Source organism: Calliopsis andreniformis, chromosome 2, assembly GCF_051401765.1.
Source record: "Calliopsis andreniformis isolate RMS-2024a chromosome 2, iyCalAndr_principal, whole genome shotgun sequence".
Classification (NCBI taxonomy): domain Eukaryota; kingdom Metazoa; phylum Arthropoda; class Insecta; order Hymenoptera; family Andrenidae; genus Calliopsis; species Calliopsis andreniformis.
Genome location: NC_135063.1, coordinates 8585616 through 8604463, shown reverse-complemented (window position 1 = coordinate 8604463; position 18848 = coordinate 8585616). Strand labels below are relative to the sequence as shown.

The 18848-nt window shown below is 39.7% G+C and overlaps 1 protein-coding gene across 1 annotated transcript in view; it reads right to left on the bottom strand.

The window, feature by feature from the left end:
- The window catches only part of LOC143188452 (UPF0489 protein C5orf22 homolog), a 327293-nt gene extending 321609 nt beyond the window's left edge, over positions 1-5684 (bottom strand). The window contains exon 1 of the mRNA XM_076392718.1: positions 5624-5684. Within this exon, the coding sequence (XP_076248833.1) occupies positions 5624-5659 (36 nt within the window). The 5' untranslated portion in view covers positions 5660-5684. The remainder of the gene's footprint in view (positions 1-5623) is intronic.
- Between the last annotated feature and the right edge of the window lie 13164 nt (positions 5685-18848).

Below are 18848 nucleotides of genomic sequence, written 5' to 3'. Positions count from 1 at the left end.
GTTTTTTTTTAGACACGTATCAAATGTCAATGAATAAAAATGTGGGTGAATGACAGAGGATTATAGGAGATGCCAGCAGAAGTTCCAGTTCTGTAGCTTAGAAAGATCTTGAGTTGAATTTTTCTCTAAGACAGACGTTTTGTATAATTTATTCATTAGGAAGGAGTACTGTAAATCGGTACTTTTCAAGTAGGATATGGCTAGTGCAATTTTGCAGGAAAAAATGTTGAACAAATGTCTATATCATCTGAATACCTTTTCTAAGGGATTGAATTTAAAATTACTAGAAACAATTGAGCCTATGAATTGAAGCACAAAACAAGTCTAGAATTACCCATTTTCAAAGAATTTCAAAATTATATCTGAATCTCAGAGCCAAAGTGCACAATGAACTCAATACACTCTAGCTGGTGCAGATATATAAAATCCATAACACTACAGACTGAGACCAACTATCTCAAAACATGGTTTCTGGACTTTTCTATTTTTCTTCAACACCCCAATTCAACTAAGCATATCTATAAATTAGAAATATCAATTTAGGAGACCATTTAAGCGAGCGAATAAAAATAAGTGAGAGAAACGTGTAATCTAACATAAATTTAGATGCCACAGCGTGACCTTTCCAAGACGCCTAATATCTTCGTCACTTTTACGGATGGCGATCGTTTTTCAGTGAGCACTGCTCGTCTCAGCCCGTGACGCGCATCATCATCATCGCTTCTTTGCATCGCGATTCGACCGGGCACCGCAAACACCTGCTGCAATTTACTGTAATCCGCGTGCGGTGCTACGTCTGTTTTCCGCGTCGTCAGCGTTAACAGACGTTTCTCGGTTGCAAATGGTCGGCCCCTAACGCGAACCAGGAACCGGTTCCCTTTATTTTGACACCTTGGCCAACGCATTCTATGAACATCCAACGCGAAATCAGGCAAATTATCGCCGCTTCAGCATATAATTACAATATTACTCGTAAAGATTTAGCGTACTGATAGCTAGTATGTAGATACTATTTTGTTAAAATGCTTCCTACTGTTTGATTCATCAATCCTGCACCTTCTACGCAACTTGCATTAATCTCGAGTCTTCGAATTGCAATTTATCTTCGAATGGAAAAATCGTAGGTTCTAATGTGTTGGAGATGAAGCTTGATGAAGGAATTGTATATTTATATTTTATACCTATAATTTCCTTGGAGATACATAGATTGGAATATGACTGAATGGAAACTGTCCACAAAATTGTAAGGAACGTTCAAGATTCGTCTATTAAATACTCGTTGAGACATCTCACTTGGCTGTACTCTAATAAGCTTCTTCCTACTATTTAGACAGAAATTTAAACAGAAGGACATAGGACTGCTGATTTATCACAGAATTTAGCTGATCTACAAATTGAATAGTAAGTAATTCTAAAATTGTATTTCAGTTGTAAAGGTACCTCAGAGTTAGCCAAATGTTTCTTCCAAGATTGGATGAGTGTTCCTCATTGTAAAGTATAACCAAGAGGAAAAGTGGTGTAGTGAGCGAAGGAAATGGTTCACCTCATGAAAAATATTCTGAATTTTGTTGCAACTGTATCTATGGCGAAGTTTTCGTGTAAAATGGCCACGGTAGCTATCGGGAACAGGATTAGCCGTTAAAGAGTCAGCGTTTAGAATGCTGTCGTCATAAATCACGTGGAAGCGACAAGCAATTATAATAACTATCGCCAGCTATAGACGCGTAAATAAAATAGTGGGACCCCTCGGCTAGCTAATGAGCCGTGCGAGCTGGGATGCGAACCAGTTCCTCGAGTCGTTAATAGCGACACGGGCGAACAGGGAAAAAAGTACTTTCGCGGGAAAATGTCGCTGGGCGCCATTCTTTAAGAGGTAAATTGCTCGAAATCTCGACCATCGAACTGAACGCTCTCACGTAACTGGCATCGATCGAAAGGGGATCGATACGTACCCAACACTGCTGGGAATAAATATCTCTTTAATACAGGGCGAATTTCAGGTGAAAATGAACCCTTGGTATGACGAGGTCACCGTGTTTGTACTATTTCAAGTTTCACGTCAGAAATGGCTACACGTGTCCAACAAGGAAAGTGAATAATTTAGAACTGGATTCCACACAATTTCGAAATTCTAATTAACTGAATATATTGAAATGCTAATAATAATAGTGTCATATTCGTTCAGGACTATTGCTTTTAATATTGTCGTGAAATCTCGACTGCATGTGATTATTACTTATGGAAGCAACCTTTAAGATTTTAATAAGGCTATTGTGTGACTGGCAGATCAATTTGTGCGAGTCAAGAATTAAAGACAATATTTCACGTGCAGGCAACTCTATCAGAAGCGTTACTGCTTCATAAATGATGATTCCTGATCTTAAAGTGCATACTGCAATCTTCATTCGAGTAGGAACAAGTGTTATTTACTGACCACTCAAATGCCAGTCGCGTATCAAAATTGAACGGATGAGTATTCAATATAATTCTTTTCCATTTTCTTAGACACGTTGTTTATTAATTTATTTAGAATCGACCAGAGAACGTTTTTCTAGAAGTATGATAAACGACGAAGAGGCACTTTCAGATTACTGACTTTAATGGTTAATCACTTGACCGCTGTTATTAACGTGTTTTGCGTGTAGACAGAATTTCATGAGTGGATTTTAAGAACTGTTTTAGAAAGAACATTGCACTATATAATTGTAGAAAAAACTTTGACGGATTAGATTTTGTATAATTTCTAATATTCCTATTTTTATTATATACTCGTGTTAAATCGTAGTTTATGAAACACAAAACGTGTTAAAGATATCTTTATCTGCATCTTATTACTTTAAATCGAAAGAAAATAAAATATTATTGAAATAAAAATACAGATTTAGTCAACTGAACATGCATATAAGAGTGTCTGACTGAACACGTGACATATTCTACTGCATGGTCTTATAATCAGTAGAATATGTCACATGATCAACCTAATACTGATTATAAGACCATGCAGTAGAATATTCACCTTCAGTCGAGTATTTCTGTTCACACGTTCTTTTCATTATTTATCTTCGTTTGAATAAAATTTAATACGCATCAAAACTAATTTCTCATTCACCAAGTAATCCATTTCACTCCCACCTTCAATCCAAATCTTATACGAAGGAGCATGTACTCTAAACACCTCGTTCAAACAAAAATTTATTCGAATGCCATGCAACTGCGCTTCCCACCGAACGAATGCACTGCAATTTAAAATATCGAATGTCCACTCGACAGCGACTGCAAGTGAATCGCCGTCCCGTCAACCTACCACCCTCACCTCACCACTATCAGATTAACTAGAACGCGTCTGCGTTCTGTTACCCGATGGTTCAGGCCTTTCCAGTTCTCAGAACGCTGTTCCACGTAGTACTTCGTTCCTCGTAAAAACGCATTAATTAGATTTCCGCGTTGCTGTCTTTCCGACGCCGATATCCAAAGAGAAGCCCCCTAAAGCCTCAAGGTCACGGATCCCTCATCGACGATGGAATTCGAGCCGAGTTTCGAGTTTCAGTAGAACGAGCGCGATGAGGTGGTTCAAAGAAAAGGGGGCAAAAAGGGCGCCCAGCGAAACGCGGGAGGAGAAGAACGTGGAGGAGCAAAAATGAACAGAGTAACGTAGAAGTGACGAGGAACGAGTGCGAGTGAAGCGCGGAGCGAGTGCACATGAGGCGAGAAAGTGAAGAGGAGAAATAAAGTTGAAAAGGTGGTGGGTGTAAAAAATCGGGACCAGAAGATGAAGACGTTAACAGGGGGAAAGGATACAGAGTTACCATTGGAGAAGCAGCAAAGTGTATCAGTGAACAGAAAGGGAGATCAAAGTATTGATTAGAATACAGCTGTATCTAGGAATGATGGAGGAAGTGTAAATAAAAAAATTAAAAATAAGTAACAGGAAGTGAAAGTGAAATGCAGTTCGCAAATTGAAGAAGAAGAGAGTGGATGAAACTAACAGAGTTGATGCACTAAAAATAATGCAAAGTAGAAAATCAATAGTACACAAACAAGTTGCCGAAGAAGCATGGCTAATGAATGCACAGAATGCAACGAAGGAAAAAATAAAAGATTAAATAAAATCGAAGAGCAGAGCAAAAATAATATAAACACTTAAAAATAGAAGTATAAATAGAGGATTAAAAGAATCAACTGATAAGTACCAAGAAGAACGGGTATCAACAGTCAAGAGAGGGCGAAGCAACAAGAGCAATGGAAGAACGAAATAAGAAGGTGCAAACGAGGAGTAAATAAAGGAGATTAACAGAAAGGGGGGCAAGAAGAAGATCAAGGCAAAAAAGGAACAGGATAAGGAAGTTGAAGTAGAACAAGAAGTAGAAATGAAGATAAGGAAGCGAGAGGAACAATCACAGAGCGAGACAGACCTGGTGCAGAAGAAAGATCAATAAGAGAAAGAGAAGGCCAGAACTTAAGAGGGGCCAAAAGTACATCGTACGATTCGCGGAGCGCCATAACCTTTTATCAGTTATCTAATTAGCCGTTGCATTTAATTAACGAGCCGAGGAGAGGGCTGAGAGATAGTCCAGGCAACGCGCGAGACCGACGTACGGTTCTGCCTGCTCGTATGTAATTTTAATCGGTGTTCACGTCAGATAACGAAGGGTCGACAGATGAACTGGCATCCGCGTGCTTGCAATTAGGTGTGTTTTTATTTATCTGACTATTGCGCCGCTGAGAAATTATGGGGGATGGATGGTCTCTGAGACTCAGCCTGAGCACTTTGGTTAAGCAAAGTATTCAATACTTATAACTAGATTGCAGATTTTTATGGATTTATGGGAAATTTTAGAATACAAAAAAGTATAGTACTTATATAGGATGCAAGAAATACACAATGTTGAATGTTATATAAACTTCATAATATTTAGGAATTTTCTGATTAGAATCCACTTATCTAGTTCTGTTAATGAAAATAGGCATGTCCTTCAAGACTCTTGCTGTGGCTTTTTAATTCACAGTATTAAGATTACTTTATAATAAATCTATTTTTTTAATGAAATTGTTTTTTGTAGGTAGTCTAGTCTACCTATACCTCTACCTAGTCTAGTCTATAGTGAGTAAAAAATTTTACTTCAATTTTACCCATCAGTTTACTAAATTCTAGTGATAGGAATAAATGTTGTATCAAAACAGTTAAGAAATACCTAGAAATACAACCTCAATTACACAATCAATACCCAGTCTTTCCCAATCACTCACCTGAAAAAGAATCCATCATCTGGTGACCAGAAACGACTCTAAACATTAAATATTCATCAACCCATGCCCTATGGAGTTGACACTAGAATTTCAGTGAAATTACTGCGTCATTAGTACCGCCGACTGTCCAGGGTCCCCATCGAGTCTAGAAGACGCGCGGCCGCGCTCGAAGTTTGCAATTTCTCTGTACCGTGACGCATCGTTGTTATTCTCGACGCGGCGTTCGATTTTGTAACGGTATGGAAAGAATAGAATGGAAGAGGCGCGCGTAGCGGTACCCGCGCGCGGGCCGCTTTTGCAGAAGCGATTTCACTTCGCCGCCGATCGTTGCACGGCGAAAAGAAAATGTTTGCGTAACGGTGGACGAGTGACTTACCTTCCCCGGATCCTCGACGAAGCCGCCGATGGTCATCACGTGTAGGGTAACCTCGCGCGTGTTCTCCAGCTCGTCTGCCGTCGCGTACAGGCCCTCGCTGACGAAATAGGGCTCGGGGCACGTGAGCCTGCAACACGACCGATCGACAAATTAGATAATGAACAGGAATGTGTTAAGTTGCATCCGACGCGGCGGATGATGAAATAGAGGCAGACTCTGGCTGTGTACAACCCAGGACCTACTAGATAACGTAATTAGTTGTTGTGTAAGCTGATGTCGAACGAGTTCCTCATTGTGCGCTTTATTTGCACGGGGAGACTGGGATAATCGTGTTTGTTGTTTCGGTTTCTGAAGCTGAGAGATTCTGTGCGAAGTTTTGGATTACTAAACGTTGGAAATCGTGTGTATAGTCTGTGGAGCGGAATGGGATAGTTGGGATATTGTATAGGAGCTTTGTTCAGTTAGAAATGTATTAGAAAGTTGAATATGTAAGTATGAGGGTATATGGGTTTTTAGGGTGTTAATCAGTCACGTGAAGTTTTAATGATTCGATACTCGAGTTTTTATATTTCGTTAAAAAGTATGATAAGTAACAGTGAAAGTATTTTTTAAAAAATGTAAGAAAATACCTGAGGGATTAAGGATTTAAGTATTCGAGAATTTTGTTCAGAGGGTATAAAACATTTTACCAAAAGAGACTTCGAAAATCTTGAGTGTAATAATTCAGAGAGTGTGATCACAGCGCAGGGAGATCTATGAAACTGGGAGAGAGTATAGATTGTAACCATACTAGACGTAGCCTCGTATACCATACAAGACTACAGTGGACCACCCAGAACATACCATGGAGAGCACAGTAGATACCACGCCAGGCACAGTAAAGTATATACCATAGAAAATCACAATAGACGCCATCCAGGATATACATCGAGTCTATGGTAAGCATCATTCAAAATATGTGCACCGCAGACCAGAGTGAACGCCCGCTATAAATTGTTTTAGCAGATAGTAAGGAAATACCAATAACGTATCACGCAGCATATATTATCACGAGAAGCTTATCAACACTAGCATATATCAGAGAACATCGTCAGCTACTAAATAAAATACAGACTCTGAAGTATAAAATATTTAGAAAAACCCAGAAGAACATAATAATTTTTAGAAATTTCAAATTAGATAATACTTCCAGTGCACAACTTTGTACCACTTGCAATATCAAATATAAACTTTGAAACAAGTACAATTTTTACAAGTTCTAAAAATTTCAATTTAGTTATCTCTGTCACAGCACAACTATGTACCACTATTTACTCTCGCTTCGAAACTTATTTCCAAGAAGAACATGTTGCAAATTACAAAACAAACTTAAATAGAATCATATTTTGACACAATGTCCAGGAGACTATCCCGCCAGGTCACAAGCAGCAGTAATAAATATGTTCGCCCGACGTTTTCGAGTAGCGGAAAGGCGGTAGAACAGGCGAGAAAAATCGAGCAGCTCAAGTGAGATCGCGTGGTCGGGCCACATCAATTTCGAGGGTGATTCCCATCGCCGTCGGGAGCCTCGAAAATTTCAAATGGCCGCGTAATCGAGGAGCTTCCTGGTGCAAGAGCTGGGCGAGAAGGATGGATACCTTTTTTTTTGCGTCTCGTTTACGCCTCGTCCTTTCTTTTTCCCCTTTCTTATCCACTGGAATAATGATATCCATGCGATCTTGGACGATAATAATATCGATAATTTCGTGTTTCTTCCTGAGGCTGCTGAGACTTCAACGAGAGCGGACAGACATGTTCAAAAAACTCGTGTCTGCTGAGTTGAAGAACTTTTCTTAAAGAAACGCGTTTAGAAGAGTGATAGAATTAGAAGAATTCTAGAAAAATTAGATTAGAAGAGTGTTTGGAACGTTTCCACTGCTCGGAGCAATACGAATGGTCGAGAGACCTACACGATTGGTCCAGATTTCGCCTCTCTTCAACAAACCACAAGAAACTACTACCATTTCTTTTGGTTCTACCTATTTTTCTCAACACTATCTCCATAAATCAAGCCACTCTTCCTTTTTGAGTAACTTCGAGCTTTCAATACAGCTCACCGCAAAACCAATACGACTGGCCCATATTTCTCTATTCCCTCTAACAACCGATCATCTGCATACCCATTTTTCTGCCCTTAATCGTTTCATCTGTAACTAGCATCCAACTGAATTCCCGATCAGAAAAACAGTGGTCGAGTGGCGAAGTCGTTCAGGATTACTTGCTAACGTAATAAATCAACAATACCGGCCCGGTAATAAAACCACGAAACACCTTCTTGCCGTGGCTGTTTAAAATACCAGATTACTACTTCCAATTATCAGCCTGGCAATTACACTGTCCGCAAACAAGCGGCGTTAGAGCGTTTCTTTTCGTTCCCATCGAACGCGGGATCTTTACTGTCAATTAGAAGTGGAGTGTGAAAATTAATCACCATCGCCGAAACCGGTCCCGCGACGAAAAACTCCCACGCGCTCCTTACCGCCGCGGTTCCGTATACAATTAACAATTTATTCGAGGCAATTCACGAGTGGTCTTTCGCGTGGCTATCCGTTGCTCCTTGTACAGGCCTGGTAACGGATAGATCCGTCGCGACCCGTGAATCGATCAATCGCCCACGTATATCTCCGAGTGAAATCAGAATCGTCGAAGGAATATCTCCGCCGCGGGAACGAATAACACGGGAGAGTGATGATCATCGACAGGCTTCAAGGGAACAGGTTTCGTGGCGAGGATTTCAGACGAACGATGGAACAAGATGGAGTTCGATTAAATTGCAATTATTTCAGGAATCCTTGCTGCTTCGTTCATTAACGTAATTTTTCTACCCGCGAGAACCTCGATGCCTGTTATTTCGACCCTCCTAATTGAATTCGTTCGGCTAACCTGTTATTCGCTGTGCTTTATTAGCATCTGGTGGATCGAGGAAAACTGAGCAACAATATTCTGAAGAACTTACTTCAAGTTGATACGTGAACACTGTCTAGTGTTTATTAATCGAGTAAAATTTGTTTCTTTCAATTTCCTGGAATAATATTTCACAAGTACCCCTCGAAGAGGACCACAGGCTCACCAATTGCTTCGTAATCAAATGTAAATCCTGCTTTGAAATTCCCAGTAAAAAGTGAGTCGTGCTAATGCTAAAATAGGACCGAGACGTCAACCGAAGTCCCTAGAATTAAAACGATAAAACGCTAAGAGCGATTTGCCGGATTTACGACGCTGACGTTTCATTGATTCGTTCAGGAAACATATTGATCCCAGAGTTAGCGATATTACGTGTCCCCTCTCTTGCCCCTCCGACCCCTTCTGTTAAGGACGAGATATTTATTCTCTGAAAGAATTGACGTTCTTTATCGCACACGCGAAACTGCGCATTAGAATCCGCGGTGCCAGTGTCGCCACTCAAATTCGTATAATTATCGGGCAAGCGACGAGGTGCTCGGACAGTCGCCGAAAATATATTTTACGTGGAAGGCCCAAGGATCCCGTAAACACGTTGCCGTTCACGAGATTCACGAAATTCTACGTTGTGTCGCTGGAGAAACCAGTTCGTGCATACATATGTATGGTTGATGGAGGCGCCCACATCCTTTCCTACCGATTCTCTGTGTTGGCCGCTCGTACGTGCGAATCGGTCTCGCCGGTTTACGCGTGGAATTTATTACAAATTACCCTGCTAGCGGTCGGAGCCGATTAGGATTTTTGTTGGGAACGTGTCTCGCCACTTGCTTTCTCTGTAAAAAAAACGATGGAAAAGGAACGCGGCCTGAAAAATTGTGGAACAGAATATTGTCAAACTTTCGGAGCAGGGATATTTCTGCGAGGCGATTTTGTTATACTCTGGGTCTGCACGTTTCGGGGGATTTGATTGAGAGCAGTTTTAAGGGTATTTTGTTTTATCTGATTCTTTTCGTATTTCGTGATGGATTATGATTGCTGGCGAGCCTCTGGCGGATTGTTTGGCGGTGTACTGTCGGTGAGAGGATTTGGGTAATAATATGTGATATTGTTTTGTGAAACTTTTAGTGTGGGTTCGAATATGAATTTATGTTGGAAATAACGCAGTGACTAGTATGAAAGTTTAGATATGTATTTGCTTATTGTTAGGTACCTAGTTTATTGATAGGTTAGTTTTGGATAACTATTTCACTGATACTTAATTTTAGATATCTACAGCTTGGAAAGTTATTGTCTGTGTATTACAAGCACTTTCTACTTGTCGAGGAAGGAATTCTCTGTCATATAGTTACACGCGAAGAATTCAGCATTATAATTAAAGAATAGTAATATTACATTCATCTTACTCTAAGTAAGCCTAAACATAAGCACTTTTATATTTTTAAAATGTTGAAAATATAAAATTCTTGAGAAGAACAAAGAGAAAATTACTATTCTCAAAATTATTAAATTAAACATACTAAACATACTATACATACTAAAACATACTTAAAAAGAAATTACAAATTTTTAATTTGCAACAATGTCTCCCCAAGAATGCAATATTTATTCAAAATAAATAAAATGGTGCTCAATTCAGCAGTGTATAACAATAAAAGAGATTAATATTAAAATAAATAGAGGTACAATATTCTAATAACTTCAGTCCAGTCTAATCAGTCCAGTCAAATATTTACCTCCAAGTCCACGATCTACCTTTCCTCAACAAGGAAGCCAGGAATTCCAGAGCACCTTGTGCAGCGAGTGTACGAGCTGCATAAACGATGCAGTTATTTTTCCAATCGCTCACGCATGGATCGTGCGTCGAACGTTCTTAATCACATCGACGATCGTTACCAAACACAGATATCAAATCGGCGCATACGTGACTCAGCGGGGTGAAACGCGCGTGCATGCGCCAGTTTGCGGTCGCCTCGCCTCCGATTAAACGAACTTTAGCCCGCTGTGTGCACTCGTTACCATTAATCTTCCCGCGGGTATGGCCGAGGAAGAACGATCCAGGCGTCGAGTAGAACAGGCCTCGTGTTCCCGATAATTTGTTAATCGTCACTTAATTACCCCGTCGATCGGTTTAACGATTCGCGCGTGCGGCACAAAGCGAGCGACCCCGGGGCCCTTTGAAACGAAATCACCCTGGCCCACGGCTAATTACGAAATCGCTTCGCGTTCGCCTCTTTATCGGCCCCCGCTTCCCTTCTTTCGCTTTTTCTTTTTCACCGTGCCACGATTTTCACCCTTTATCACCTGACCCCTCTCCTTTTCTGCCGTTTCTCCTGCGAGCGGACCTCGAGCGGGAAGAAGAGGATCGATCTTCGAAGGAGGTAAGATTGATGATGGGGGTTTATCTTAAGCCTTCAGTCACGATACTGTGTGATTTATTAGGATTAGTTTAATTTAGGGTAATTTTGGGAGAACGTTGATACTTGTCAGGGGTTACTCTAATGAAATGAAGAGGAATGTTGGAAGGTAGTTCTGCGAGAAACTGAGTTGGGGATTGGGTTTTTGGCTCCTGAGGAAACACTCTACAGGGTGGTCCATCTAAATGAGGCCACCTACATGTGTATTCTAATTGTGATGATATAAGAATATTTTCTTTGAAACTATTTTATATTGAAAAAAACGTTCCTTGTTATGTATTGGTTCTTGGATACCATTCAAATTGCATGTAAAATATTCTTTGTCATCACAATTGGAAGACGAGATATTTAAGTGGCTTTAGTTAAGTGGACCACCCTGTATATTAATTATCAATTGGATCCTGAAATATCCAAGCAGTAGATCACAGTGATAGCACATTGCAAAGATATTCTACGTACAAAAACTACACAATTTTCATTAATTTCTGTGGATTATTTCTTATACTCCTATCAGTTTAACAACTTGACAGCTCTGAGAACCATGAATAATGAATTTAGTGGTAAACGAGTAGATGAGTCATCAACAACCTTATCACACCAGCCAGGAATTAAGACCTAGCGCAATCAAATACACAAATAATCATTCACAATTTATTCCCATTCGTCAGGTAAGCTCTCCAACACAGTTTCATTTCTCATCCCCGACTATTCCAGAAAAATGAATATCTTTTAATTCCCTGACATCGCATCCAACATATTGTCCACTGCAGACGGGGCAGGAGTGTTAAATATGATGGACTGCCTGGCACAATGCGGGCTGCATCGTCGAATCAATTTACTAAATGGACAGAGGAACAGAGAGCTGCGCGAGGAAGGCAGAGCGACAACAGGTACAAGCTGAAAAATGACGGAACTAGAGGCGGAGGGCGAGGTAAAGGCGCGAAGAAACGCAAAATAGACAGGGCGCAGGGGAAAGGGAGGCACGTGGCCGCACCCTGATTTCAGGCATGCGACGATTCGTGCAGAGGAGGAAACCGAACGTGAGTTCCTGGCTCCTCTGACCACGCGCGCACGTGAAACATTGCGGCTATGTGGTCAGGACTGATTCATAACCTATCCTGCGTCATCCTGAGCTCTGACGCTTTATTAACACTGGCGCGGCTATCGGCCGATCTTTCTTGAGGAATCAACTTTTTCTTATAAACGACGATGAACAGAGGCGAGACTTTTGAGGTTCCTTCATGATCAGACGCTCGACTTTGATCATAGTTTCTCTGGAATTTTTTTATACATAGTGTTAGCGAACACTGGCTTGCTTTAAAGGTTTGATGCTGAATGACAGATCCTGCATATAACTATCTAATAACTATGTCTTAAAACTAGTGGTAGGTACAAGCAGAAGAGTGGTGCAGATTAAACGAGAAGTGAATGTGTCTAGCTTACAGTAGAGAAAGTCAATGGTCAGACAATGATTGTTGTCCTCATCCAGTGTACTTTTCAACTACCTATAATTAATCGATTTTCTGGAAAACGAAGCGCAATATTAATAAATGTTTTTCCATATTATCGACTTATTTGTTTATGTAGAATAACTTTTACCTAATAAATTAAAAAAAACTTGAAAGATAAGCTTGATCATTCATCAAGATATTCTCTCTCTTAGCAATATTAGAATTCATAGAATTTATTAAAAGTCCTTTTCATTGACAGACACGATAGTTTCTCAATAAACACATGCCCTATTACAAGCAACTCGGACATGTTTCTCAATCATACGAGTATGCTGCCTTTTAACTGTGCGTCCTTCCTTCACTTTCAGACACAGAAGGAACGGCCCTCCACGGCATGCTTGGCAAACACAACGACATGATTTTCTTGATAACGCGTGCTTTCCGTGCAAGAGTTGTCGCTACATATAAACAACACATCACTGTCAGCCAGCTAGATATTTTCCACGATAAATTCACGGCGGTTCCTTATTGTCTGACAAGTCCACTCTATTCCACGTCAATCTGAACCGATTTCTAGAGAGAGAGTATGTGACCAATCTAGAGAACCAAGGAGCTTCGAGAGTCAGCTTGTCAAGCGTTGTCTTAGTTACAGGCGATGGTAATTTCGATATTCAAATCTGAATAGAAGAATTAGTGGGTATCGTTGGCTCAGGTGGTTCAGACTGAGTCATTGGTCATTGAAAGAAGAGTTCAAGATTTAGATATCCCAATATGGACAATCGTGTAAATTAAGTTTCTTTTTCTTTCACACTCTCCTCTTGCTACTATTTCACTTAATTTATAGCTGGAGTAAGTGCATTTCTACAAGTAGAGGAACTTAAAGAAAATTTAAAGATTTGTCCTAATTCGATTTGTCGACAGCCATGCACTTGGTATCTCTTGGTTCTTAGACAGCCTTCACTAGTTCCACGTACCTACCAATTACTTAGCCTACTTTGTTCACAATTATACCAACTGTACTGTTCGAAGAATAACTTAAGAATGTATCTCAATTCAGATACTCACATATCTAACCTAAGTCTTTTTATATAAACAATCTGTAAGATTTTACTCCATGAAAATTGTCGAACTTCAGGTATTTAATAATCCTTTACTTAAAGTTATCCTCAATTCGATAAATTATACTTGTATTTATAGAAGAGTTCCAACTTGTATCCCTCCTTCAAGTAAATAATATTTCTCAACTTTCTCAAGTAATATCCTTCCCTCAAATAATATTCCTTTCCCAACTAATATCTCTTTGGTTGCCCCAACTTCTTTACAGTCACCTGAACCACAAATGCTCCATGCACCACAGCGTGCATACACACGTGTGCACACAGCCGCCGCAAACGTCGTTCGTATTAGGCGCAAATGCCTGGAGTGTCTACCGGGTGGCCCCGAGACAGGGTCATAAAGCAAAATGTCAAGCCCTCGATCTTCCCAAACAATCGATCATTTTAGGTTGCATCACGACTGGTGCGATAGTTTGTGATGCAATCCATCGCAGCAACGACGGACAGCCGAGGTAACGCAGGCCAGCTGAAACGGATTCCTTTCTTGCGTGGATGCGATTTAATTAATGATAATCCGACGTTCAGGAACGTCGGCTGGCTACGTACGACTCATTAAGCGTGAGACGCGGGTGTGTGTCTTTGTACGATGAGAAGCCCTCAGGTCCGTCAACAGTGGACTTAAAAAGCTACCGATGCGGAGGATTCCGTATTTTGCTATTTGCTTCTGTCACTATCTTGATAGAATCCTCGCTACTAATGGCAACTGGTTTCTTCAGGCTGTCGGTGGTATTTATCTCGTGATTAGTCGTAAAATACGTATTCGTGGAGGAGAGACTGTCGTTTCTTCTGGAAAAATTCTAGCGGAACGCTACTGTGATGTGAAGCAGAAAAACACGAGTGTCTTTGACACATAAATAGAAATAACAGTGACTAAGGCACGATTACACCCTTTCGCTACGAAACGTCCCTTCTCCCCTGAAATAATAAAGTTCGCTCAAGGATAACAGGATGTGCTTGTTCGATGACTAATAAAGGTCAATAGGAGGCCTCGAGGCATAATAAAAATGCTAATTCGCAACTTAACGCGCGTCATGTTTGTTTAACGAGAACATTGAAAGTTTCACGCATAGAAACTCATGATCAGCCAGGTTGCTCGCTTGACTGTTAAGAAAATGTGATAGACAGGAATACTGATTAAATAGAAGACAACGACTAGATCGGACAGTGTGTCGAACGATCTGACTGAGAACGTGTTCGATTGATTAGCTGGCTCGTTTTGACAAGCAGGATTATTAAAAATCATATAAGCTTACGATATCAGTTCTATTTCATTATCTTCCACGAGTAGAACAAAAATAGAGAGAAAGTTCTTAGAATGATGAAGAATTATTTTTGTGCGAATATTATGTAGACTCGAAGCCTTAATGTTCGCTTGAATTCAGTACTCGAGCCTTTTTACAATTTTATAGCATAAAAATTGTTCGATGCACTAATTGGTAATTTTACAAGCTTAAGTACTCATTACACCTAAATACGATAGTCTTACTAAAATGATAAATGCTCGATAAAATTCGTAAGAGCTTATTTTCAAAGCCATAGGCTGTAGAAAAATGCAGATAAAAAGATTTCACTTCTTTAATAATTATACTGTACATATTATCTACTGCATCAAATTTCTTCACTGCAAAAAAAAAAGAACTCAGCTCATAATGGATCACTCAATATACTTTTCCAGGAAAAATTATCCGCTTAAAGAGAACACGAGCATGATTTTTCATGGATGCTTTACGATGAAAGAGCGACTCCGTGAAATGCAAATCCTGAAATCACCGTCTTTCCTGCAGCGAGGAGGCATTTCTTATTGGCGGCGCGGCCTTTAACTATACCATCAACGGTTACAAATTAACTTGTAAATTGTTAGGCTCCCGATAAAGAGCTTCGAAAACTCCTGCTTGCTCGGCTGGCTCGAGCGGAGCGCGTCAACGCTGCAAGTTGTAACTTTCGTCGGCTCGTAACCGGCGACTTTCAGATAATTACGTTCTGCCCCGGCTGGCGGAAAACTTGTTATTCAGAGGAAAAACAAGCCGCTATCTCGCTGGATGCTCGCAATTAACACAAAAGCGAGTAGGAAATTACGTTTCGCCGCGGCTCTATCGTTTCCCCAAGTCAGTGCAGCAGAACGGATTTTCGAGCGATTAGCTGATACTCTGTTCAGGGAACCTGAGATGCTTTCTCAAAAAAATCTTTAATTACATTAACGATCTCTAGTTATGGACGTGGACCAGTTGATTTCGAGAATTTCATATAATTTTATTTATCACAATTTCCTTTCAGACTTGAACTTTTAGATTGTAAGTGCCACATTAAATTGGCGTTTCTAATAGATTAGATTGAAAATTAAAGATCGCTTATTAAGAAATTTAATTACTCTGTTTTTCTTATAATTTTCTATTGATCCTTTACTATATACTTCTCCTGTTTTTACATTCTTGTATTTGTATTAAATGGTTTACATCTCATGAATAAATTAGATTAAAATTAAATTAGAAATGAAGTATCACATTTCGTGTCAAGGAACTTCTTAAAAATACTTTACTGCATCCTGTATATTTTGCAAAACTTTCCCCCACAGCTCATCTGATTTTCACCGCGCAACTGCAAATGCAGGCTAGTGAAAACGTCTATGATTATACCTACATGTCCCTTTCCTGCACGCGATTGGCTAGACCGGATCAACCGGGAACCAGATGAGCTATTCACATTCACTGACTTTCTTAAGTCATGGATCCTTCAACATTGTTAACTGAAATTACTAGCGAATTGCTTTCTGCTCGTGGTATCGTGTTTCCATCGGCTCGTGGATAATTGTGCGTTGCACGGGTAGGAAGAAGTATCGTAGCGCATCGCGAGTCGAGAGGAATGCTCCGGCTGGTAACAATTAAAGTAGATTCAGAAGGCTCGTCCCTCGCAATTTTCTGTAAAACGGCGTAAGGCCATTTACAATTTTCGCTGGGGCGAATAAAAATCCCCCTTCGCCGCGTAAACGGCTATTTAGATAATTTCCCTACCCCGGTGTATCGCTTTCCTTATGTGTTTTGACATTTTAACGGTTGCGTAAATTCTAATGGTTTTCGTCTGGAACTGTATCTCAGGGGGAAGATATTGTTATTACAGAGATAAAATCGCGCGTTGCTGTTCGCGGTAATAATTAACGGGCGCATTAGGGGCGATGATTTTCTTAGGTCGATGTGTGAGCTGCCGCTTCCTTATTGTAAAACGCGCGTTAAGGAGAGCTATAACACTGTACGTTGAATTGATAACGGCCTCGAGATACGGTGTATAACGCTCGGTTAGGTAGACGTCTCGGCTGCTGCAGTAATTGCTTGCCAGCGAAAATTTAAAGTAGAAAGAAACTTATTAACGAGGATACAGTTCTCAATAAGTTCGTAAATAACTTTAGATCTCGAAATTTTGGACGGAGATGACTCGTAGCAAAATAACTGTCTTCTACTTTGGTTATAAGTTTAGATCATTTTTATCCATATCTCGACTAATTTGTAGACGCTAATTAGATATATTTGTGTATAATTTGAAGAGTGTATAAGAAGAATTTTACGTTGCTTCTTAGGGTTGAAATTGTAATAGAATTTTAGCTAAATCCTTTTTGTATGATTCTGTATGAATCAATATTAAAACTAAAATATGCAAATAAGGTATTTTATATGAAATGCTCTACTTAAATAAATTCGGGAAATTATTTTATGAGTAGAAATGATGTAATTAAACACTCGTCAAATATCACATTAACGTCAGACTAAATTACTCTACCTTTATGACTATCATATTCCTGCATTATCTCTAATCATTCCATTGCAACAGAACTTAATCTTTAAATACCATACTACACTTAACCTTTAATATTATTTAGGTGACTTTCTTCAAATCAGTATTGAAATTAGTTGCAGTTTTCCAAACTATAATATTCAAAATAAAAAATTTTTATTTATGCTCTCTTCTAAAAATCGTTAGATTGATTCCAGCAAATCTAATTTTAAATACTTTTCATAAAATTGTAGAATTTTACTGAACTAAAGAATTGGTATCATTAAAAAAATGTTAATTTTCACTTATACGAACTTCACTTTCAAAGAAACCCTAAAGGATCATATTCTCGGTCTTAAAGGAACATAAGAATTAGCAGCCATAAAATGTCTCAAATCCACTGAAGAAAATACCTACCAAATTGAAACTTCGAAGATCTTCAAAAACCATTTTAACAACGAGCTTCTGCAGCTTAATCTAGAAGACTGGAATCAAGTTTCTTTCACTACTAAAGAACAGTCCCTCGATCCTGACTTCTCATTCCTCCCTGGCGTGCTCCCTACGAGTCGCGTAGCCTCAACGAAGAAAGGGCAGCGATCTATGGAAAAATACCAAACTATCTGTGTCAATGGAGCGACATTTCCTGAAATACACGCCAGCAAAGATAGAGCAAAGGTTACTGCTGGCCTCCGGCGGCTGTTATAACGCGAGCTAATGTCAAAGTCGATCGTGGCGTTGGCTAATGCGTTCCCTTGGCTTAATATGCACAGCGTCACGATCAGGGCGCGAATTATTGTTACACGCACGATACCTTTCGCCGTGGCTTTTGCGCGAACACAATTTATACGGTCGTTCATTATCGTTATTTAATAATTGACGGTTCGCGCTCGCGTTGCGCCGCATTCCGCGGCGAATTCGACGGAGCGCGCGGTTTAATTGCATCAAGTCGGTGAATGAATGCTCGCCAACGAGAATTCTAATTCCTACCGTCGACTTCTTAGATTAATGAAACCGCGGCGAGAGATACGATTTTCAGATAACATCTCGTTACCCGTTCCGTACGTCGATTGGTAGACGCGAAATCCTGTTTCTCGTGGTTAATGAGCTTTGACATTATGTCGAGATATGGTTTCGTGTCCTGTGAACCGTTTTACTTGATTGCTTTAATTGTTCCCTGTTAAAATATGGATAAACGCGAGGCGAGTGGAACGAGTTTTGATTTACAGGCTGGGTGACAGGATGGCGACACTTTTTAGGAGTGTGAAGAGATGAATGGGTCGATTAAATCGTGTTCAGAACGGTGTAGGAGAAAAAGTTACTGCTCGAAGAAAATCAAAATTCTTGATGGAGATTATTATTTGACTAATATAAGCTTCTAGAATCACCTAGGTTATCTACATAAATTGTATGAATAGAAATAAGAATTTAACAAATTAATAAACTTAATAAAATCAGAAGAAGCTTCACATAAGACATGTACCTAATATTAATCCCATTATCAAACCAAAGAATAGTCCATAAAAGAAATTCATTAGCAAACTCA